This window comes from Phyllopteryx taeniolatus, chromosome 2 (genome assembly GCF_024500385.1).
Source record: "Phyllopteryx taeniolatus isolate TA_2022b chromosome 2, UOR_Ptae_1.2, whole genome shotgun sequence".
In the NCBI taxonomy this organism is placed as follows: Eukaryota; Metazoa; Chordata; class Actinopteri; order Syngnathiformes; family Syngnathidae; genus Phyllopteryx; species Phyllopteryx taeniolatus.
This window is the reverse complement of record NC_084503.1, coordinates 22,877,365-22,902,707: the sequence shown is the minus strand read 5'-3', so window position 1 is coordinate 22,902,707 and position 25,343 is coordinate 22,877,365. Positions and strand designations below refer to the sequence as shown.

General features: G+C 43.0%; 1 protein-coding gene across 5 annotated transcripts in view; it reads left to right on the top strand.

Moving 5' to 3' along the window:
• The window catches only part of kif13ba (kinesin family member 13Ba), an 83,925-nt gene that overhangs the window by 36,930 nt on the left and 21,652 nt on the right, over positions 1-25,343 (top strand). For all 5 annotated transcript variants that reach the window (XM_061765389.1, XM_061765392.1, XM_061765388.1 and 2 more), the window contains exons 9-28: positions 5,384-5,496; positions 6,306-6,417; positions 6,490-6,702; positions 6,772-6,882; positions 7,307-7,441; positions 8,296-8,429; positions 9,227-9,313; positions 9,386-9,576; positions 10,226-10,505; positions 10,872-11,034; positions 12,370-12,525; positions 12,607-12,756; positions 16,479-16,604; positions 16,684-17,015; positions 18,023-18,155; positions 18,239-18,394; positions 18,915-19,014; positions 19,100-19,226; positions 22,993-23,048; positions 25,209-25,333. In XM_061765389.1, the coding sequence (XP_061621373.1) occupies positions 5,384-5,496; positions 6,306-6,417; positions 6,490-6,702; positions 6,772-6,882; positions 7,307-7,441; positions 8,296-8,429; positions 9,227-9,313; positions 9,386-9,576; positions 10,226-10,505; positions 10,872-11,034; positions 12,370-12,525; positions 12,607-12,756; positions 16,479-16,604; positions 16,684-17,015; positions 18,023-18,155; positions 18,239-18,394; positions 18,915-19,014; positions 19,100-19,226; positions 22,993-23,048; positions 25,209-25,333 (3,000 nt within the window). The remainder of the gene's footprint in view (positions 1-5,383; positions 5,497-6,305; positions 6,418-6,489; positions 6,703-6,771; positions 6,883-7,306; positions 7,442-8,295; positions 8,430-9,226; positions 9,314-9,385; positions 9,577-10,225; positions 10,506-10,871; positions 11,035-12,369; positions 12,526-12,606; positions 12,757-16,478; positions 16,605-16,683; positions 17,016-18,022; positions 18,156-18,238; positions 18,395-18,914; positions 19,015-19,099; positions 19,227-22,992; positions 23,049-25,208; positions 25,334-25,343) is intronic.

Below are 25,343 nucleotides of genomic sequence, written 5' to 3'. Positions count from 1 at the left end.
GTTATGTACTGAATTACCTGAAGACAAATACATGTAGAGTTATCCCATCTTCATCGCAGGTGTAATGATCCATAGGCCTCATTTATCAAAGAATGCATAGAACAGGTTCTAAGTTTATTTGAAGGACTGAAATTTAGAATGTGTTTAAGAAAAAAAAATCTGTATTTATCAAACCTGTCGTACTTACACCAGTAAGTAATGACTGTTGATAAATCCCACGTGTTCCACACTGCCAAGCTCGTGTACGTCAAGCCTCATTTGCATTGATAAATATGGTAGAAGTAATCCCTTTAAGAATGTGTAGATGGACTACCGTAATTTCTCGTGTATAATGCACACCCCCAAAGTTGACCTCAAAATTCTGGAAAATCCTTCTACCTATGTACAATGGATTTTCACAATGCATGATTTTGCTTCTAACAGCATTTCAGAAAAGCATTATCATTAAAAAAAACATAACCATTAAGAAATTAATGATGGTTGTTTAAATTAATGATGGTTGTTGTTCAGTCATCAGTCGTATTTCAAAAAACACTATTTCAGAAATTCTGCCAGTGTATGTAAACTTAGGAGCACAACTGTACATATATGCAATCATATTGGAATGAAAGTGTAGGCAACACCTTTTGCATAACCTCTAGATGGCAGCATGCATGTAAAATGCGCACTATTGACTTTTGGCAATTTTGTGGGTGAGAAAATGCGCATTACTCATGAGATATTACAGTACTTCCCTCTCTCAAGAAGAGGGCGGAGAAAATGAATATTTCTGAGACAGACATTGATCGGTGCTTATCTGACAGGTGGAAACAAACCCCAAAATACTGTTTGGAACAATTAATGCAGGTGTGACAAACAAACAGAAATAAAATGTTGTGGGAGAATTTAATCGCTACTGTTAATCCTTTTGGATCAAATAAAATAGCAGTCTCTGAAATAAAAAATAAATAGTTTGACATCAAACTCGATGCCAAAAAATGTGTCACGGCCCACTGATGAGCATTATCTTTAATTAACTGAAGGAAGAGAAGCAACAGCCCAGCTTTCACCTATATACAGTGGGTACAGAAAGTATTCAGACCCCCTTAAATTTTTCACTCTCTGTTATATTTCAGCCATTTGCGAAAATCTTTTTTTTTTTTTTTTTTTTTTTTTTTTTTCCCCCCCCCCTCATTAATGTACACACAACACCTCATATTGACAGAATAAAATGGAATTGTTGAAATGTTTGCAGATTTATTAAAGAAAAACTGAAATATCACACAGCCATCAGTATTCAGACCCTTTGCTCAGTATTTACTAGAAGCACCCTTTTGGGCTAATACAGCCATGAGTCTTTTTAGGAATGATGCAACAAGTTTTTCACACCTGGATTTGGGATCCTCTGTCATTCCTCCTTGCAGATCCTCTCCAGTTCTGTCAGATTGTATGGTGAACGTTGGTGGACAGCCATTTTCAGGTCTCTCCAGAAATGCTCAATTGGGTTTAAGTCAGGGCTCTGGCTGGGCCATTAAGGAACAGTCACGGAGTTGATCTGAAGCCACTCCTTCGTTATTTTAGCCCAGTCTGAGGTCCTGAGCACTCTAGACAAGGTTTTTGTCCAGGATATCCATGTACTTGGCCGCATTAATCTTTCCTCTGATTGCAACCAGTCGTCCTGTCCCTGCAGCTGAAAAACACACCCAAGCATGATGCTGCCACTACCATGCTTCACTGTTGGGACTGTATTGGACAGGTGATGAGCAGTGCCTGGTTTTCTCCACACATACCGCTTAGAATTAAGGCCAAAAAGTTCTATCTTGGTCTCATCAGACCAGAGAATCTTATTTCTAACCATCTTGGATTCCTTCAGGTGTTTTTTAGTAAACTCCATGCGGGCTTTCATGTGTCTTGCACTGAGGAGAGGCTTCCGTCGGGCCACTCCGCCATAAAGCCCCGACTGATGGAGGGCTGCAGTGATGGTTGACTTTCTCGAACTTTCTCCCATTTCCCGAGTGCATCTCTGTAGCTCAGCCACAGTGATCTTTGGGTTCTTCTTTATCTCTCTCTTCCATTTAAGGATTGTGGAGGCCACTGTGCTCTTAGAACCTTAAGTGCAGTAGAAAGGTTTTTGTAACCTTGGCCAGATCTGTGCCTTTCCACAATTGTGTCTCTGAGCTCTTCCGGCAGTTCCTTTGACCTCATGATTCTCATTTGCTCTGACATGCACTGTGAGCTGTAGAGTCTTATATAAAACAGGTGTGTGGCTTTCCTAATCAAGTCCAATCAGTATCATCAAACACAGCTGGATTTCAATGAAGGTGTAGAACCATTTTAAGGATGATTAGAAGAAATGGACAGCACCTGAGTTAAATATACAACCCCAATTCCAATGAAGTTGGGATGTTATAAATAAATAAACACAGAATACAATGATTTGCAAATCATCTTGAACCTATATTTAATTGCATACACTGCAAAGACAAGATATTTGATGTTGTGGCAAAAAAGACTGAGAAAGTTGAGGCATGCTCATCAAACACCTGTTTGGAACATCCCACAGGTGAACAGGCTAATTGGGAACTGATGGGTGCCATGATTGGGTATAAAAGGAGCTTCCCTGAATTGTTCAGTCATTCACAAGCAAAGATGGGGTGAGGTTCACCTCTTTGTCAAAAAGTGCGTGAGAAAATAGTCGAACAGTTTAAGGACAATGTTCCTCAATGCACAATTGCACAGAATATAGGGATTTAATCATCTATGGTCCATAATATCTTTAAAAGGTTCGGAGAATCTGGAGAAATTAGTGCATGCAAGTGGCAAGGCCAAAAACCAACATTGAATGCCTGTGACCTTCGATCCCTCAGGCGGCACTGCATCAAAAACCGACATCAATGTGTAAAGGATATCACCACATGGGCTCAGGAACACTTCAGAAAACCAATGTCAGTAAATACAGTTCGGCGCTATAGCCGTAAGTGCAACTTGAAACTCTACTATGCAAAGCAAAAGCCATTTATCAACAACACCCAGAAACGCCGCCTGCTTTTCTGCTTGGAGACATATGCAGCAGTTCACAACCAAAACTAAGCCGAATCATGTCAATACTACCTGACAGTTGGATGCAATTATTTTCCTGGCCCCAACTTATATGCAGGTATCATACAGACATCATTAACAAGCCAAAATTAAACAACGGTCTCCCAAACATATAGTTGGAGCCATACACTGTACCCCCATTTCAAATAAAAGACAATCAGACAACAAATTTGGCTCCGTGAACATTAAAGAATTTAATTCAATTAATGCATATTTAAACCCCACAAAAATGCAAGTGTAAAATAATAATGGAATTAAAAAGAAAGTTAAGTACGTTGCGGTTCCAAACCAAGGTAGGTGGGTCTGCTATGGTATTTGTTTTATAGTTTGTCTTCAAATACCCCTCCCACATGGCATAATCAAGTTGTATTTTTTAAAAGCACTTTTTAACACTTTGTAATTGTATTATAACACAAAAAACTTTTATGTGTTTCACAGAAAACCTGTGATAAGCATGAACATGATAAGTGAACCACGATATATCAGGGTTTACTGTACTGTTATAATCCTGGTTCTATATGCCTCCCCTCTACTCGGGGAGCAGGTGTTTTATTCTACAAGACTGACTGTAGTTCATTTGGTAACTTTAGGATTGTGCATTTGAAAGTGAAGTGGTTTAGCTCAGAGCCTCACGCCTCAGTAACTTTACTCCTCGCTCTCATTGGCGGTCACAAAGCGGCCACCAGCACATCACGTTAATAAGTGACAGCCGCCGGCTCTGTTTCCAAGGCCGTCTCAGTCCTTCTCTGTGTCGTTCTGTCTGTCATCAAGCAAACACAGCTGGTTTCACACTGCATGGCTCAAGTGACACGATTAGTTTTTTTTCTTCTTCTCTCAAGCAGCACAGTTGGGGTAAGTGTCATGGTAGCGTAAATTGAAAAAAATCACATCTAATCAAGTCAGATTCAGGCCTTTTCCAAATGTGGATACAAATCCGAGTGCTGATCGGACGTAGCCCGTCAATGCCACCCTGATGTCATCAAGCTACACGAAGTGTTGATGTATACACACGTGCGTCTGCCCAAACAATATAAATCTAGACATAAAAAAAAAAAAATCTGTAAATCTAAACCAAAGTGAAAGCATAGACGATTAAATATGGTGTAAATGTCACAGTAGACGTGTGTCCATCATTAAATAAACAAAATAATTGATGACAGCAGCCAGTGGAGTAATATGGAGGTTATATACTCCTTTAAATCACTGGGGCGAAAGTAAGCTCAGGCCAACTAAACGCTTTGTAAAGTTCAATAAAGTGGTACCATGGCTTAAGAGTGCCCCATCTTATAAATTTTTGCCTTGTGTTGTGAGCCAAAATTTGATTTGTGAGTTTCAGATACACCATGGCTTGAATGAAATAGAAACAAATGTAGAAATTTAAGGTATTGTAATGCCCTCACATATGGGAAAGGCGAGCTTCAGACGCCAAGGCACTTTCAGCCGTTTATTGAACGTGACAAACGGTCAAACACACAAACAGAAAATAAGAACACTTGCTGTAGGCCAAAACTCGCATCCAGATCCTCACACTGAATATATCTGGCCAAACCTGACTCCAACCTCTGTTCACTACGCCACACCACTTTAAGGCACACATCCAACGCATGAATGCTACAGTACATAAAGTAATTAAACTTCATAAAACCAGTTTTTTATTTGTATTCACTGTTCATGATGTTTTAATATGTTTGTATGCAATACAGTGCTGTTTTTCTTTATTCCAAAATCTTTGGCATTTTTTTTTTACCAGGTTGGAACAGATTAATGGCATTTGAAATAATTTCAATGGTAAAATTTGGATTGTTGAATGGAGGCATGAGTAAAATGAGTTACAATCTTGGTCACAGAACAAATCAAACTCATAAGTCAAGGAAGGTACCAATGTATGGCATCAAATTGGAATTGGGCTCTTAGACCTGCTGTGGAAATTCAGACTTTATCACTGAGTGAGACGATTCAACGTGAGGATTAGTCCATTTGTTGAACAAAAAGCAAAACATTCCCATCAACTCACATGCAAATTTGCACGAGTCCTCCTCTGCTGAGTTACAAACGTAACAGAGATTAGTCAGACTGTGGGTGTGCGACGAACAATAGCCTTTTATACTGTATTGTCGAGCCATAGTGCTCACGGCCTTGAAACTTTTTTTTAATGCAGCAAATGAGCCACCGATCATGTGATCATGTGATCCTCTGCCTCTTTCCTCGGTCTCTCTCTCTCTCTCTTTCTCTCTCTCTCACTCCCTCGCCTTCTCTTTCCTCACTCTTTCCCCTCTCTCTGTCTCTCTCTCGCTCTCTCTCGCAGACAAGCGGTGAGAAAGTGAGTCGGCTGAGTCTGGTGGACTTGGCTGGAAGTGAGCGAGCAGCAAAAACCGGAGCGGCGGGAGAGCGTCTCAAGGAGGGAAGCAACATCAATAAGTACGCATCAGCCGCATGCATGCACGCATGAGGCTCTGCCTCCCCTGCATCATGAAGAGTACACATTTGTTCTTTGGTCTGTGCTTTATGGTTTTATTTTGGAATGCAACAATGATTTCATCGTCAAAATTGCTGAATTTGTGTATTTGCTGTTCAAAAACATGGGCAAGACATGAAAATAAAGAGCGAGCAGCCTACAACCCCCTCACTAAAATCAGATATAGCACAGAGCAAGAGTACTGTTGGTAAAATTACCCTACTACAACAGCCTGTTTCTCTTGCGTCACATCTTCAATATTTTTTCAGACAAGTTTAATACACACACTATCTATAGTTAGGCTAATAGCAATCAGGTTATATATTTAGTTGTGCTGATCCCATAAACCAGATAAAAGCACAAAATGAGGCAGACAGTATTCTCCTATTAGGCAAACACAGGCACTTGCCTTGGGTCCAACCAACCAACCAACCAACCAACCAAATCACATTCATGCAGACATGCAAGTAGAGCAGTCTGAGTGAAAGGGACACACAAACAGTGCTATGCCTGTTGAGCTAGAGGGTGGGGACAAAGCCTTGCTCAAGGGCACCTCAAAAGTAGCCAGGAAGCAGACTTGCATCTCTCTGACAACCAGTTGCCATTTTGCATAGGACAAATATTTCCCATCTTAACTTCCCATAGAAATGTAAAAGAAATTTTCCTCTGCTTTACAACCCTAACATGTTTTTGTTCTAACCACAAAGTATTAAGTTTATTCTGTCCTTTGCAAAGCTAATGAAAAGCGGGACTGTGTTTGCATGCCTGTCAGGTCGCTGACTACACTCGGCCTGGTGATCTCCGCTCTGGCAGAGCAAGGAACCGCCAAGAACAAGACCAAGTTTGTTCCTTACAGAGACTCTGTTCTGACATGGTTGCTGAAGGTACAAACACGCACTTGCGAGCCTCCTCTCGCTCTGCTTCTTTTTACGTTCACGTCATTTCTGCTCTTCCAGGACTGCCTCGGCGGGAATAGCCGCACGGCGATGGTGGCAACGGTGAGCCCGGCGGCCGACAACTACGAGGAGACGCTGTCCACGCTGCGCTACGCCGACCGGGCCAAGAGCATCGTCAACCACGCCGTCGTCAACGAGGATCCCAACGCTCGCATCATCCGGGAGCTGCGCGAGGAGGTGGAAAAGCTGCGAGTCCAGCTCACTCAAGCCGAGGTGAGATGTCTTTGACATAATGCCCAAGATTTTTACTACATTCTCCTCATCTTTTTTTGTTCCGTGCAGTCTTTGAAAGCTCCTGAGCTCAAGGAGCGCCTGGAAGAGTCTGAGAAGTTGATTCACGAGATGACCATCACGTGGGAGGATAAGCTTCGCAAAACGGAGGAGGTTGCACAGGTGACAACGCTCGCTAAATCCTTGAATTAAAGGGGACATACAGAAAATTGAGTCTTGAGTGATTGTTTGGCTGTTTGTGCCCTGCGATTAGGGTGGACCCCGCTTCGCGCCCAAAGTCAGCTGGAATATAGGCTCCAGCTCACGTGCTACCGTAATCTGGATAATCACTTTTTCAAATGAATGAATGGATGGACAAAAGTTAGCACATGTATGTTTTGCATTTTGTTCCTTACTGTACCTAATCTTAACTGAACTGTATCCTTAAATCCAAGGTATGTACCCAACTGTGATATTTTTTTTTGGCATACCATTACACTCCTCTACAATACGTATCAATATGCGATCTTTGCCAGGCCGGAGGAACTTCATCCTTAAAACTGGTTTTCAAAAATGTATTTAAAACCACAATATGTTTTCTTTGTAGGAGCGTCAGAAGCAGCTGGAGAGTCTGGGCATTTCCCTCCAGTCGTCGGGCATTAAAGTTGGCGACGATAAGAGCTTTCTGGTCAACCTGAATGCAGACCCGGCGCTCAATGAACTGCTAGTGTACTATTTAAAGGTACAGACGACACAATGAATGAATTCATTGGGTTAAATTAAGGATGGGCATCAGATATTTAATGATGATGATTATATTTACTCCAGCACGCCCGCGACCCTTGTGAGGATAAGCGGCACAGAAAATGGATGGATGTGATAACAGATATTATTGTACTGTATTTCCCCAAATAGTGCCCCTCCCCCCTTTAATCCTCCCGCTATGCTTTGTTTCTTGATTACGACAAAAATCTACCTAAGCACTTAAGTCTTTCAGATGAATTAAAGTGAAAAATTAGAAATGATCTTCTTTTATGTGGAGACGTTGTCGGACGCACGACCGCGGGAGTATAAAGAGGCCTTAATGCCTTTAGCGGCTGTTAGTGTTCCACAAGACTGACTCTGTGATCGTTCCACAAAGTTGTATACATTCATGTTTATTAGTTTCACCCATAGCCTTATCCTTTACCTGCACTTCTCGATAATAGTCCTTTTCATTGTTTTTAACTCCTGTTTCTCTTGACATGAGTATGTAGTACAGTGAACCCCCACATACTTGTGGCTCGGCACCCGTGGATTCACTTGTTTGTTTTTTTTAACTTTTATTTTCATATTTCTTTTTGTTGTTTTCTTTTTTGAGGGGAAACCAATCCAAAAACACTTATTGGTGGTTTATTCCCACGTATTCAATAATGCTTTGGGTTTAAAATGAAACTATAATGAGCGTCAATTACCTGCAGATTTTCACTGTTCACATTCCGGCCCGGTCCCTATTCCCCACGAATAGCAGGGGCCCACTGTATACTGGTACTGGCAATATTGTCCAATATTATTCCCAAAATTGCATTCTGCTAATCTTGACTTTTGCGTCTTCAGGAGGACCACACCCAGGTGGGCTCGGCAGACTCGCAGGACATCCAGCTGTGTGGCATGGGCATCCAGGCCGAGCACTGCGTTATTGACATCAACGCCGACGGCGCCGTCATCCTCACCCCATTCCCCAACGCTCGGTAAGGACTGCAAATGCAGTTTACACTGTACTGTAAATGTTCTTCGGCTGGATTTCCACTGCACGTCTAAGTTCCCAATTCCGATTTAATACCCGTCTGATTGTTTTTGAAAGTCTATTTCCATGTACATTTCAAGTGACCCATATCCCATATGACTCTGTTTATAAACACATGCAGTATAAACTTTATACTGACTCAACACTTGAGACAACTGGCATGTAAATTACTCCATGATCATCAACATGGAGGTAAACAATAATACATGAAATACAAAATACTAAAACGTTTAGTTGGCCTGTGCTTACTCCTGCCCGCATTGACTTAAGTGAGGGAAACCTAGACATTACTCCACAAGTCGCCGTTGGCAATTATTTTGCTTATTTAATGATGGGCCACAACTGTAATTTATCATCGTTACATCATATTGTTTTGATTGTAGTGTAGTTTAGATTTACAGCAGGTGGTTTTTAGTGTTTCAAGTTGTTTCAGCACACGCCAGTGTATACATCACCGATAGGTGTATTTTAATCCTGTAAAGCTGGCATTGACAGTTTACAGTATCTCCAATCTGCTCTTCTATTGGCAGACATCAGATACATATCCGATTTGTACCCACATTTGGAAAAAGCCTGATTCTTATCTAAAGATTTGTGATTCCATGCATTTCCCCCTTCACACTGCCATGACGTGTCCCAATTATGCCACTTGAACCATGCAGTGTAAATCCAGCTTTCTCGGTTTTACTGGTTAGACGCAATCTGTTGAAGTTGAATCTAATCTAAAATCTAATCTTACAGGACGTGTGTAAACGGCTCTCCGGCCACCTGTGCGCTGATGCTTCACCACGGCGACCGAATCCTCTGGGGAAACAACCATTTCTTCAGGTAACTCAAGTCCCTACCATTTTGTGGGAGGAGCATATCAAACCTTAGCGCTATACACCCTTTTCCCCGCAGGATAAACCTCCCCAAGCGGCGCGCTCGAACCGCCGAGGACGAGGAGGGTGATGGCAGCGTGATGAAGAAGAGCGGCAGCAGCGAGCAGCTGGATGCGGACGGTGACTCGGCCAGTGAAGTGTCCAGCGAGGTCAGCTTCTCCTACGAGTTCGCTCAGACCGAAGTCATGATGAAGGCTCTGGGCAACAATGGTAAACAGGTGTTTTTTCCTTTGGTGGATGGTCAAGGCCGTCTCTGCTGACGTAAACACAATCAGAAGCACTGACCTACATTCACAACCTAAATTCTAATATTTGTTACAAATTGTATTAATTTATTTCCAACAGTCTGTTCAGTCTGTTAAAGTATATGGGACTGTTTCTTCAACCAATCATATTTCTATTTCGCCTCACTGGGACTGCTTGGCTGGCCTAAAATAATGTCAGCAATTTTTCGTGCCTTGATTGGTTTGTCAGCGTGAGCCAAGTTTAACTAGCAAAACGTGTGTGTCGATTGTGATCTGCACGCATTTTTGACTAATATCTAATCAAGGTTATCGTGATGCATTTTATACTCAGCATCTCTCGTGAATATGATGTAATTTATGGAAATGTATGTTTTGTCACGTTTTTAGCTAAATATTGTTTCTGAACTGCTCCAGATGATGTACGTTACACAGTTGCGTCCTCTAATACTGCGTTTTTGTATAGTATTGATGACTGTAACTTCTATAATTGCAATGTGGTATTAAGAGGTGGACTAAGGCTGGGAAGTCCCCACTGAAGGCCCAGGTACCAAATGCACAGCCCACCACTGTGTTTTCCTATGTAAAAGTAAGATTTGGGCAACCCATTTTTACAGACCCCATGCAGAGCGTCCTGCAGTCCCTGGAGAGGCAGCATGAAGAGGAGAAACGCTCGGCCCTGGAGCGCCAGAGGCAGATGTACGAGCAGGAGCTCCAGCAGCTCCGTCGCAAGCTCAATCCGGACCGCCTGTCAGCGGGGCCCCCGGGACCCCTGGTGCTTGGTCAAGCCGGCGCCAGCCAGCAGTCTCACTACCGCAGCATGGAGAGGCTCAGCGTGGGAGGCATGAGCCACTCCAGCAGTGCTCAGAGCAGACTGAGACAGTGGAGTGAGGACAGGTGTGTGTAGTTTCAGCATCAGAAAAAGAGTACAACCTTCAGTTTAGTTAAGCTTGATCAGTATAATTCAGAACGGTAAATATTTCTTGTGTTTCATGGATGAACTGCAGGGGTACCTTGTTTTTTTTTTGTTACGCTGAGTCGCTTAATAGATTTTGTACTATTAATATATATAACTAATATTCAATTACTGCCTTAGCAACTCAAATGATGCAAAGTGAAAATTCTGCTTTCGTACCCGGATGGTGTTTGACAGTGGAAAAACTAAGAAAATGGCCACCCCAAACTGAACTGAACTTTACTGTGCTGCGCTTTGCTGCTCAACTCACCTCTCGTTCCACCTGTGCTCCAAATGTTCTCTTGCAGGGAGGCTGTGTTGGTGAGGAGCTTGAGGCGGCTGCGCGAGCAAATAGTGAGAGCCAACCTCCTAGTGCAAGAGGCCTGCTTCATCGCCGACGAGCTGGAACGCCACACAGAGTACCGAGTCACCTTACAGATCCCCTCAGACAACCTCAATGCCAATCGCAAGGTCTCGAACCTGAAACACAACCGCACTTATATTTCTGATTTTGTTTTAAATTTTCCCCCCTTCACTTGTAGATGAAGCAGATGACAGAAATTATTCGAATCAAGTTTTGCTTTGTTTTTGTTTTTTTTTCCTTTCTGGGATTTTATTTCTCCTGATACCAAACGAGCCTAGAAATTGGTATTTTTACATATAATGAGAAAATAAGTGCTGCTGCTTGGAAAACGTTCCCTTTTGTCAAAACGTATGTAACCACAATCCATAATAAATGAACATTGTAAATGTTCACCAATTTAACATCATAAAATGAGCTGTCAAACTGCATGGCTCAGCTGGTTCACGTGTATGTTGTCGAGGAGCACCCCTCTAGAGCACTCACATACCTTCCTCGTAGAGTTGTACAGGTGAGGCAAGGTGACCTCTACACAGAGTTTACAGCTTAAAAACATACTTTGGGTCAATAGTTTCCAACATGTGGATGAATCACTGCTTTTTGGCAATCATGCCTTTGGCAGTGGTCAGCGTGACTGACTCTGTGATTGCCTTCCACTGGGTTCCTTTCTTGTCAAATGGAAAACTGTAAAAACGATTCTACTAATGTCTTTTTCCGACCGGGAATTGAACTTGCAAGTCATTTGTTTGAAAAATAGTCGCAAGAGGGGTCAGAAAAGTTGCTAAATTAAGATAACTAATTTGATAAGTTGACAACTGCTTTTGGAACTAGCTCGTCTCTCTTTTGCAACTATGCTATGTCTGAGGGGAAGCGCTTTTAACTACGGAAGCCGCAAAACCAAATTCATCCATCCATCCATCCATTTTCTGAGCCGCTTCTCCTCACTAGGGTCGCGGGCGTGCTGGAGCCTATCCCAGCTATCATCGGGCAGGAGGCGGGGTACACCCTGAACTGGTTGCCAGCCAATCACAGGGCACATACAAACAAGCAACCATTCGCACTCACAGTCACGCCTACGGGCAATTTAGAGTCTCCAATTAATGCATGTTTTTGGGATGTGGGAGGAAACCGGAGTACCCGGTGAAAACCCACGCAGGCACCGGGAGAACATGCAAACTCCACACAAGCGGGGCCGGGGATTGAACCCAGGTCCTCAGAACTGTGAGGCTGACGCTCTAACCAAATTGATTTAAAAAAAATATATATATATATATATATATATATACACACGAATCATCCCGCCAAAACCAAATTGATTTTTAAAAAATTATATATATATATATATATACACACACGAATCATCCTGACAAACTGTCAATTCCTAGTCTTTAGGCAACATCCCCTCCTGACTGTGTGTGCGCGCGTGCGTGTGTGTGCGTGTATAGAGAGATGCGGTGCTCAGCGAACCCGCCATTCAGGTGCGACGTCGCTGCCGTGGCAAGCAAATCTGGAGCTTGGAGAAGACTGAGAACCGCCTAGTGGACATGAGGGAGCTCTACCAGGAGTGGCAGGACTATCACCTGCACGACAACGACAACCCGGTAAGTTAGCGGCGCAAACTTGACCAGCCGAACCCAGGCAGGTTAACGGCGTCCCCATGATCTCTTTCCCGTCCCTTCCAGGGGATGCGCTCGTACTTTCGCCGGGCCGACCCCTTCTTTGATGAGCAAGAGAACCACAGCCTGATCGGAGTGGCCAATGTCTTCCTGTCCTGCCTTTTCTACGACGTCAAACTGCAGTACGCTGTGCCCATCATCAACCAGAAAGGAGAGGTCAGGAGTCACTGAGTTAAATTGCAACTTCGGTGTCAGTACATATTTTGTAAAAGTCTTTTTAATCGCTTGAACACAAATAATTGGATCTCTTGATGGCCTGCCCAGTGAGTGTGAAATTATATAACCAAGTAAATCTTTTGTGAGCTCCCTATTTCTCAAGATGTGTCTATGTATGAGACCATCTCAATTTTGCCAGATGTGACAGTGCGGCTAATTGACATAATACATTCAGGGATAGTAGTAAGGCAGCCCTATGGGGGGCACAAGTCAGTGCAAACTGTAGGCCGGTCCCAAGCCCGGATAAATGCAGAGGGTTGCGTCAGGAAGGGCATCCGGCTTAAAACCTTGCCAAACAAATATGAGCGTTCATCCAAAGAATTCCATACCGGATCGGTCGTGGCCCGGGTTAACAACGTCCGCCACCGGCGCCGTCAACCTGCAGGGCGCTGTTGGAAATTCAGCTACTGTGGGTCGAAGTCAAAGTCAAAGAAGAAGAAGAAGGAGAGGTGGAAAGCGGGTTCTTCGGCAGAAAGAGAAGAGGAAAACACAGAGCCTAGAACTGAATGTGGGGACTTTGAATGTTGGGACTATGACAGGAAAATCCCGGGAGTTGGTTGACATGATGATTAGGAGAAAGGTTGATATATTGTGTGTCCAGGAGACCAGGTGGAAAGGCAGTAAGGCTATAAGTTTAGGGGCAGGGTTTAAATTATTTTACCATGGTGTAGATGGGAAGAGAAATGGAGTCGGGGTTATTTTATAAGAAGAGTTGGCTAAGAATGTCTTGGAGGTGAAAAGAGTATCAGATCGAGTGATGAGGCTGAAATTTGAAATTGAGGGTGTTATGTGTAATGTGATTAGTGGCTATGCCCCACAGGTAGGATGTGACCTAGAGGTGAAAGAGAAATTCTGGAAGGAGCTAGATGATGTAGTTCTGAGCATCCCAGACAGAGAGAGAGTCGTAATTGGTGCAGATTGTAATGGACATGTTGGTGAAGGTAATAAGGGTGATGAAGAAGTGATGGGTAAGTACGGTATCCAGGAAAGGAACTTGGAGGGACAGATGGTGGTAGACTTTGCAACAAGGATGCAAATGGCTGTAGTGAACACTTTTTTCCAGAAGAGGCACGAACATAGGGTGACCTACAAGAGCGGAGGTAGAAGCACACAGGTGGATTACATCTTGTGCAGACGATGTAATCTGAAGGAGGTTACCAACTGTAAGGTAGTGGTAGGGGAGAGTGTGGCTAGACAGCATAGGATGGTGGTGTGTAAGATGACTCTGGTGGTGGGGAGGAAAATTAGGAAGACAAAGGCAGAGAAGAGAACCATGTGGTGGAAGCTGAGACAGGATGAGTGTTGTGCAGCTTTTCGGGAAGAGGTGATACAGGCTCTCGGTGGACGGGAAGAGCTTCCAGAAGACTGGACCACTGCAGCCAAGGTGATCAGAGAAGCAGGCAGGAGAGTACTTGGTGTATCTTCTGGCAGGAAAGGAGAGAAGGAGACTTGGTGGTGGAACCTCACAGTACAGGAAATCATACAAGGAAAACGGTTAGCTAAGAAGAAGTGGGACACTGAGAGGACCGAGGAGAGGCGAAAGGAATACATTGAGATGCGACACAGGGCAAAGGTAGAGGTGGCAAAGGCAAAACAAGAGGCATATGATGACATGTATGGCAGGTTGGACACTAAAGAAGGAGAAAAGGATCTATACAGGCTGGCCAGACAGAGGGATAGAGATGGGAAGGATGTGCAGCAGGTTAGGGTGATTAAGGATAGAGATGGAAATATGTTGACTGGTGCCAGCAGTGTGCTAGGTAGATGGAAAGAATACTTCGAGGAGTTGATGAATGAGGAAAATGATAGAGAAGGGAGAGTAGAAGAGGCAAGTGTGGTGGACCAGGAAGTGGCAATGATTAGTAAGGGGGAAGTTAGAAAGGCATTAAAGAGAATGAAAAATGGAAAGGCAGTTGGTCCTGATGACATTCCTGTGGAGGTATGGAAGCATCTAGGAGAGGTGGCTGTGGAGTTTTTGACCAGCTTGTTCAATAGAATTCTAGTGCGTGAGAAGATGCCTGAGGAATGGAGGAAAAGTGTACTGGTGCCCATTTTTAAGAACAAAGGTGATGTGCAGAGCTGTGGCAACTATAGAGGAATAAAGTTGATGAGCCACACGATGAAGTTATGGGAAAGAGTAGTGGAGGCTAGACTCAGGACAGAAGTGAGTATTTGCGAGCAACAGTATGGTTTCATGCCTAGAAAGAGTACCACAGATGCATTATTTGCCTTGAGGATGTTGATGGAAAAGTACAGAGAAGGTCAGAAGGAGCTACATTGTGTCTTTGTAGATCTAGAGAAAGCCGATGACAGAGTACCCAGAGAGGAACTGTGGTACTGCATGCGGAAGTCTGGAGTGGCAGAGAAGTATGTTAGAATAATACAGGACATGTACGAGGGCAGCAGAACAGCGGTGAGGTGTGCTGTCGGTGTGACAGAAGAATTTAAGGTGGACGTGGGACTGCATCAGGGATCAGCCCTGAGCCCCTTCCTTTTTGCAGTGGTGATGGGTAGGCTGACAGATGAGGTTAGACTGGAATCCCCGTGGACCATGATGTTTGCAGATGACATTGTGATCTGCAGTGAAAGCAGGGAGCAGCTGGAGGAACAGTTAGAAAGATGGAGGCATGCACTGGAAAGAAGAGGAATGAAGATTAGCCGAAGTAAAACAGAATATATGTGCATGAATGAGAGCAGTGGTGGGGGAAGAATGAGGCTACAGGGAGAAGAGATGGCAAGGGTAGAGGACTTTAAATACTTGGGGTCAACCGTCCAGAGCAATGGTGAGTGTGGTCAGGAAGTGAAGAAACGGGTCCAAGCAGGTTGGAACGGGTGGAGGAAGGTGTCAGGTGTGTTATGTGACAGAAGAGTCTCTGCTAGGATGAAGGGCGAAGTTTATAAAACAGTGGTGAGGCCAGCCATGATGTACGGATTAGAGACAGTGGCACTGAAGAGACAACAGGGAGCAAAGCTGGAGGTGGCGGAAATGAAGATGTTGAGGTTCGCTCTCGGATTGACCAGGTTGGATAAAATTAGAAATGAGCTCATCAGAGGGACAGCCAAGGTTCGATGTTTTGGAGACAAAGTTAGAGAGACCAGACTTCAATGGTTTGGACACGTCCAGAGGAGAGAGAGTGAGTATATTGGTAGAAGGATGATGAGGATGGAGCTGCCAGGCAAGAGAGCTAGAGGAAGACCAAAGAAAAGGTTGATGGATGTCGTGAGGGAAGACATGATGGCAGTTGGTGTTCGAGAGGAGGATGCAGGAGATAGGCTCTCATGGAAAAGGATGACGCGCTGTGGCGACCCCTAACGGGACAAGCCGAAAGGAAAAGAAGAAGAAGAAGATTCAGGGATAGTAGTAGCCGCTCTTCTCAAGCTATTACCAAATGAAAGCATAGGCCTCACCATTGGGGCATCAGGGTGGGCATGGTCTCATTTGCATGAGACAGGACAACGCCCAAAAACAGGGTGATTTCAGCGAAGCAAAAAATATATATATATGGTGTCAAATGTGCTAAAATTGTTGATCCTGGAGGTATATTGACTAAAACATATATGTTTTATTAAGACGACTGGCAACTGTTTTAAATGGTGGAAAAAATGTATATGTCACTCCCAGACTGACATTTTTCAGGAAGGTTGTTTGTTGTTGTGGTCAGGTGGCTGGGCGTCTCCATGTGGAGGTGGTGAGGGTTGGTGGGGCTCTCGAGGACAACATCGCCGGAGGAGACGATCCTGACCACAACCCAGATTCTGAAATTCAGGACCGCAAACTTGTCTGTATGGTAAGAAAGGCCAAATGCCAGGTGCTTGAGTGTCCTAAATGTTCCCATATCAACATTGTTGATCATTCATTTTCTCCAGATTAAAATCCTGCAGGCCACTGGTCTCCCCCAGTACCTGTCCAACTTCGTCTTCTGCCAATACTCCTTCTGGGACCAGCCCGAGCCAATCATCGTGGCCCCCGAGGTGGACCCCTTGTCATCGTCGCCGGGCACAAAGGACCCCCACTGCATGGTGGTGTTCGACAGCTGCAAGGAATTGGCCGTGTCTGTGTCGGAGGATTTCATCGAATACTTGACGGAAGGTGCCGTGGCCATTGAGGTGTTCGGACACAGGCAGGCTGATGCGGGCAGGAACCCGGCCCTGTGGGACCTCAGCATCATCCAGGCCAAAACACGCACGCTGCGAGACAGGTGAAGATTTTTCCTTTGAGGGGCCATTTCAGGTTTTATAAAGTCATCTAAAGGCCATAACTAGTTTATGAATACATTTAAGGTGTAACAATACGCCAAAAATCCCTGTTTGGGAGATACTTTCGTTTTAAGGTGGCTGTTTGGTTCCCACTGGGTACATTCAGGCAACAAATGTCAAAACATTGAACTTTTCTTTTGTGTTAATAGGAACGCATTGACTTGGTCTCTTATTGAGTGAAGAATGTTGTTCGAGACCTGCTCCATGTGTAAAGTGGCTTGAGACAACTTCTGTTGCACAATAATAATATTTAATTGAATTTGAAATTATTTTGCTGTAAAAACACAAACAATGACAGTTTGTATTGCTTTGGCTCCATCTTTTTTTTTCAATTGGACAGCAAGCAACATGTACTTTTTAATCTTGAACTTGATTTAAATTATTATTATTTTTTTTATTTGGCTTTAACTTATTGTGTTTCTATTTCTATTTTTAATCCTCTTATGTTGGGTGTCAAATAAAAAATTGTATATCCACTGACAATGACACATTGTGGCAAAACAAGGCCAGGAATGTCAAATTTACAATTTTTACAAATATTATACACTTTCACTACAGGTTAACACACAAGCAAAATGTTTAATTTCCAAATGTTATCATGCTATGGAAACTCTTATAAGAAGTTTGTCAAACTCAAAGATTTTTCCAAAGGTCTCAGATAGACTTGGAAGTGGAAACCTTTGTAAATATTTATGGATCAAAATCTTGAGAATTCAGCTGTTTAACTCCTTGTTAGAGAACAAATTTTGCAAAAAGTAGTGAAATGTTGAAAATTTAGATATTGCATTCAAACGTTTAGAGAAGGTCAAATTAAGTTCACCTGCAAAGGTTGTAGTGCTTTTTAGGTTTATCCTGAAATGTCTAACTTTTTTGTGAGTAGTGTATGTCATTATTTCACATTGCATTGCAGTGTTTAAAGACTCAGCGGTGTTTGTTTTCGACCACGCAGGTGGAGCGAGGTAACGCGCCGGCTGGAACTCTGGATCCAAATCCTGGAGATTAACGAGAACGGAGACTTTGTCCCGGTTGAAGTCATTCCCGGTCGAGATGTCAACACCGGCGGAATCTTTCAGCTTCGACAAGTACGGATTAAAAAAAAACCTTGCTGTCGTGACCCTGCCGAGGGAGTCCCAGAGTGAACACATCCTACCCTGGCTTGTTGCAGGGTCAAGCAAGGAGAATCCAGGTGGACGTGCGCTCCGTTCAGGACTCGGGCACCATGCCGCTCATATCAGAGATCGTGCTGGCTGTGTCGGTGGGCTGTGTGGAGATTACACCCACCATCAGCAGCTCAGAGGGAGACGAGATGGACAGTTATCAGGTGAAAACAGTAATAGGGACTGAGCCTTTCCCCTAATAATTGACCCCACAAAAATTTATAGAATTGCTTTTATTAATTTTTTTAAACTCTTAATAGACCACGAACTATGTTCCCTAGACACTTAAATCTAATTTCAAACTCATTTTACAACATTAAAAATAAATATCTTACAGATTATTTGATTTCAATCGAACAAAAACATACGCACGCGATGAAGACTCTCTGGAGCTTCCACTAACAACCCAAGCTAAACTCCTCCCGACATGAAAAGATCTTTAACAGTCAAGATGCCGTACTTCCTTGACACCAATTACTGCTTTCCTATTAGACAGGGCTTTGGTGCCATTTTGTGGCATTTTACAGCACTATATATAGAATGACTACAAAAATATGCCTGAAAGCTACGAATACATGAATTTTTCAGTGAATAGGTGAATTTGCAGATTAACTGTTTCTGTACTCTCTCACTCTCTGCATGTCTTGTGAGGAAGTTGAGTTTAACATGCATTGTGTCGCACAGGAGAGAGACCTGGAACGTTTGCGGCGTCAATGGTTGGCAGCGCTCACCAAGAGGCAGGAGTACTTGGACCAGCACCTACAAAGTCTGGTCAGCAAAGCAGGTAGGCCACAACCGCACACAAGAATAGACTGTTACATGTGTATATTTGATGTGTTAATTGTGTGTGTGTGTGTGTGTGTGCGCAGAAAAAACAGAGGACGACATGGAGAGGGAAGCTCAGCTGCTGGAATGGCGCTTGACGCTGACGGAAGAACGAAACGCCGTCATGGTGCCCTCTGCAGGCAGCGGCATTCCAGGAGCACCTGCGGAATGGTACATATGGTTTTTTTAAGGGCCTGAGCAGCAGGCGTAACCTCAACATGCCCAAAATCTCACCGATTTTTGCCAGTGCATGTATCCTCTTGTCCAGTGGCTGAAATAAGTATTTACCACATTACCATTTTTCTCACTAAATATATTTCCAAAGGTGTTTTTGACATGAACATTTTACCAGATGTTGGGAACAACCCAAGTAATCCATACATACATAGAAAGTAGAACAAATAATATCAGATATTAAGTTGTGTGTAATAATGTGAAATGACACAAGGAAAAAGTATTGAACACATGAAGAAAGGGAGGTGTAAAAAGGCATGGAAAGCCAAGACAACACTTAAAATCTGTCAATTAACAGCAATCCAGCCCCTTGTCAGTGCAAATAAATAGCTGGTTCAGTCCTCATTGATGGCCTACAAAATAGGTCTCATTGCCACGGTGTGAGTCAAGACACATCTCGTGATTGGTAAGAGCAAAGAGTTGTCCCAAGATCATCACAAACTAATTGTTGCAACAAAAAAAGATTTCTTACAAAGGAATGCAAAGAATAATCAGATGAGTTGTGCAAGAGCCAAGAACCACCTGTGGAGAGCTTCAAAAAGACCTGGAATTAGCAAGTACTGTTGTCACATGGAAAACGGTGAGTAATTTCACTGCACCGCCATGGTCTCTATGCACGCTTACCACGCAAGGCCCCATTGCTGGAAAGAAAAAGCATGTTAAAGCTCATTTTAAGTTTGCTGAAAAAGATTTGTACAAGCCAGTTAAATACTCGGAGAATATAGTCTAATCTCATGAGAGCAAAGTTGAACTGTTTGTATGCCATAATGCACACCACGTTTGGAGGAGAATGGCACTGCACATCAACCTAAAAACACCATACCAACAGTGAAGTTCGGAGGTGGGAACATGATGGTGTGGGGCTGATTTTCAGCAAAGGGGAACCGGTAAACTTTACATTACTGAAGAAAGGATTAATGGGCAAATGTACCGAGGCATTCTTGACAAAAATTTGCTTCCATCTACGAGGATGAGGAAAATGGAATGAGGGTGGACGTTTTAGCAGGATAATGATCCAAAACATACTGCAAAGGAAACTCTCAATTGGTTTCAAAGGAAAAAAATAAAGCTGGTAGAATGGCCCAGCCAATCCTCTGACTTGAATCCAATTGAAAATCTATGGAAAGAATTGAAACTCAAGGTCTATAAAAGAAGCCCATGGAACCTTCAAGATTTGAAGACAGCTTGTGTGGAGGAAGGGGCCAAAATCATAACAGACCAATGTATGCGACTAGTTTCTCCATACAGGAGGCATCTTGAAGCTGTCATTGAAAACAAACACTTTTGTACAAAGTATTAAATACATACCAGTTGGTGTGTTCAATACGGTTTCCCTGTGTCATTTCACATTTTTTTTATACACAACTTAATTTCTGATCTTATTTGTTCTACTTTCTTTGTATGCATAGATTATTTGGGTTGTTCATAACATATGGTGAGATTTTCATGTCAATAGCGCCTTTGGAAATATATTTAGTGGGAAAAATGGTGAGTCGTTAAATACTTATTTCAGCCGCTGTTATGTCCTGTATGTATTGTAGGGATCCTGAACATGACCACCCCAAATGTCACTCCCTGGAAAGTTTGAAAAACTTGCCCACGATACCAGTTTTACCTATCAACATGAAATTGGGTGTCCATGTCTATCATAACAGGATGCATGAAATGTCAGGACCTACAGTGCCGTCAAATAGTATTGGCCCCCTTCTCTAATTCTTATATGTTTTTCATAGTTTTCCCACTTTAAGAAAATAAAACAAATTGTGGCTTGTCACAATTCTTGGTTAATTTTCAATGATCACACCCAAGCCTGATTATTACCTGCAGACTTGTTCAATCAATAAATCACTTAAACAGAATCTGTCCCAACAAAAGATCTAAAAAAGCTGCAACAAAATGACATGATCCAAAGAACTTCCATAACAGCTGAGAAATAAAGTAATTGATCAGGGCGGCATGGTGGTCGACTGGTTAGAGCGTCTGTCTCACAGTTCTGAGGACCAGGGTTCAATCCCCGGCCCCGCCTGTGTGGAGTTTGCATGTTCTCCCCGTGCCTGCGTGGATTTTCTCCGGGCACTCTGGTTTCCTCCCACATCCCAAAAACTCTAAATTGCCCGTAGGTGTGAATGTGAATGTGAGTGTGAATGGTTGTTTGTTTATATGTGCCCTGCGAATGTCTGGCAACCAGTTCAGGATGTACCCCGCCTCCTGCCTGATGATAGCTGGGATAGGCTCCAGCACGCCCGCGACCCTAGTGAGGAGAAGCGGCTCAGAAAATGGATGGATGGATGGACATCTATCAGTCTGGAAAGGGTTTCAAAAGCTATTTCTAAAGCTTTAGGATTCCAGCGAACCATAGGGAGAGCCATTATCCTCAATTATGAAATTATGGAACAGTGGTGAACCTTCCCAGGAGTGGCCGGCCTATAACGATTACCCCAAGAGAACAGCAATGACTCATCCAGGAGGCCACAAAGTAATTCAGGGCAACTTCTAAAGAACTGCAGGCCTCCCTTGCCTCAGTTAAGGACAGTGGTCATGACACAACAATCAGGAATAAACTGGGCAAAAATGGCATCCATGGCAGAGTTCCAAGGCAAAAAACACTGCTGACCAAAAAGAACATAAAGGCTCATCTTACTTTTGCAACAAAAAAAAAAATATATATATATATATACTTTTGGGAGTTATGATATGGACTGAGCTTTTTGGAAGGTGTATGTCTCGTTACAGCTGGTGTAAATGTAGCACAGAATTTCAGAAAAGACATGAACATGAACAGTCAAACAGGGTGGTGGTAGTGTGATGGTCTCGGGCTGGTTTCTCCTTCAGGACCTGGACAACTTGCTATGAGTGATGGAACCATGAATTCTGCTCTTTAAAAGAAAATCTTGAAGGAAAATGTTCAAACTCAGCGCACTCGGGTTCTGCAGCAGGATAACGATCCAAAACACACAAGCAAGTCAACTTCTGAATGGCTTAAAAAAACAAAATGAAGGTTTTAGAGTGGCCAAGTCAATATCCAGACTTGAATCCTATTGGAATGCAGTGGCATGACTTTAAAAAGGCCGTTCATGCTCGAAAACCCTCCATTTTTGCTGAATTCAAGCAATTCTGCAAGAAAGAGTAGGCCAAAAATATCTCCACAGAGTTGTGAAAGACTCATTGCCAGTGATAGAAAACACATGATTTCAGTTGTTGCTGTTGAGGATGGCCCAACTAGTTATTAGGTTTAGTGGCCATTACGTTTTCACACAGGGCCAGGTAACTTTGAATATTTATTTATTTTTTCTTAATAATTGTAATCACCATTTTAAAGAAGCACTTTAAGTTCACTTGGGTTATATTTGTCTGATATTTAAATGTGTTTGATGATCTTAAACAAAGTGGGCAAACTATGCAGAAATATAAGAATTTAGTCCAGTCCAGTATCCAGTCTTACTTTTTCACGGCACTGTGTGCATTGCACAGCAGGTCAGTCATTTTGGGCCAATTCCTGGTCTTGTAAGTTGGCGGACATTGACTCTGGAATTTTCCTAAATGAGCTCAAATCGGAAGCAGGTATCCTAGACAGATGTTTGATGCTATATGGCAAAGCTTTATTGATGATGCCATCAAATGTGCATCAAAGTCAGTTTGATGAAAGGTAATGATTTCATGAATGCTGTTGTTCTTGGTAATGAACTTGTGTGTTTGTCCACAGGGTTCCACTTCCGGGCATGGAGACTCACATTCCGGTCCTCTTTCTCAACCTTAAACGTATGTCATAGGTTTGCTGGTATATCAAATAATTATTCATTCAGATCCATATGCTCACAGTCCACACCATTATGTCACCCACAAAAGCCCTGTTTATACACAATATAAGTAAATCTGTATTATGAATCTAAGTGATTCCTGTGAAAAATTAAAGGCAAATTAAAAGCAATTTCCCAATTTTGTGAAATACAGGATTTCCTCAAATAGTCGTCATCCTCTTAATAGACATAGTGCCCCAATAAGTCGCAGTCTTCCACTTAATATACGCCCCCCTCAATTATTTATCCGATTGTAATTATCTCAGTTCATAGATGCTATTCGGACTTTGAAGAATTCACTGCTGAGCCCATTTGAACTCTGTTGCTAACCAAAATGGCAGCAATAAAGCACATCAATAATCTCTGATGAATTGCAGTGTGTAGTCTTACCACATGTTGAAACTGATTTGTAGTTTTTTCCGGTAGACCAGTTGTGTCAAACATACGGCCTGTGGGCCAAAACGGGCCTGCTAGGGGGTACAATCCTGCCGGCAGAATGAATTTGAAAGTACGTAAGATGTGGTGGTAGGGACTCAGGATACTTTTGAGAATTATTATGCTCATGTAGAAAAATGAATGCTAATAATTCATTGGTCAGTTGGTTTAATTTTAGTTTAGTACCATATTTTTCATTTCCTAACACATGAGACTTATTTTTGTACCTTAAAATACAATCACTGTGATCAGTTATTAGTATAAGTTTTTTTGTAAAATAATTCCATTAAACATTTTCCTCATGTACTTGTTTTGTTTGGCATTAAAACAAAGGGAGAATCCTATTGTTATTTATTATTATATTAGTATGTTATGATTTTAATGGTCTGGCCCCTTTGACATCAAATTATTCGCTGAAAAATTCACCTACATCTCCAGTGCTGTGTCTAATTAGGAGAGTGGTACAGTTGGTCCATGGAAGTACTGCAAGTTAAAGTTAGCTGTGTTTCATGGAGGGCCTAAGTTTAGCCTAGGTTGTTATGGAGAGTTTGTTGTATTTCCATGTACATGCGCACTTAGGGTGCATTTTTTATTTTATTTTTTAAAATCGAATAATTTGCAAACACACGGTGCTCGACTGGTTAGCATATCTGCCTCACAGTTCTGAGGACCGGGGTTCAAATCCCGGCCCCGCCTGTGTGGAGTTTGCATGTTCTCCCCGTGCCTGTGTGGGTTTTCTCCGGGTACTCCGGTTTCCTTCCACATCCCGAAAACATGTGTGGTAGGTTGATGGAATACTTTAAATTGCCCGTAGGTATGAATGTGAGTGCGAGTGGTTGTTTGTTTATATGTGCCCTGCGATTGGCTGGCGACCGGTTCAGGGTGTACCCCGCCTCTCGCCCGAAGATAGCTGGGATAGGCTCCTGCACGCCCACAACCCTAGTTAGGAGAAGCGGTACGGAAAATTAATGAATGATTTAATTTGCAAGCGGCGGCACGGTGGCCGACTGGTTAGAGCGTCAGCCTCACAGTTCTGAGGACCCGGGTTCAATCCCCGGCCCCGCCTGTGTGGAGTTTGCATGTTCTCCCCGTGCCTGCGTGGGTTTTCTCCGGGTACTCCGGTTTCCTCCCACATCCCAAAAACATGCATGAATTGGAGACTCTAAATTGCCCGTAGGCATGACTGTGAGTGCGAATGGTTGTTTGTTCCTATGTGCCCTGCGATTGGCTGGCAACCAGTTCAGGGTGTACCCCGCCACCTGCCCGATGATAGCTGGGATAGGCTCCAGCACGCCCGCGACCCTAGTGAGGAGAAGCGGCTCAGAAAATGGATGGATGAATTTGCAAGCCATTTATTTTTAAAGGTAATGTGTTAAGATGAATTTGAAATGATAGTGTTTTGGGATCATAGTTTGTGGTATGTTTATATTTTAAATTATGAATATAATTGATTATTAACCTTTTTAGAGGTGGCGTCTATTAATTGTAGCTATTCGCGGCAGGACTCGCTGACTTTTCCCCGTCAATACCATTACTGAATACACCTCAACAATGTTCATTTTTAACAGGTTAGGTGTACCTAATGTTGTTTGTTTTAATGACTCCAAAGGCAACTAAATGGTGTATTATTACCAGCGAAATCCTTGTCACCTGCTGTCATTTATATATCCTTTTTTTGTGCGTCCAGCTGACGACCTGAGCTCTCAGGACCAGTTTGAGGTTCCCGACGCTGGAGGCTGGGACGCCACGCTGAGCGGCGAAGACGAGGATGACTTCTTCGACCTGCAGATTGTCAGACACTACGACGGCGAAGTAAAGAAGA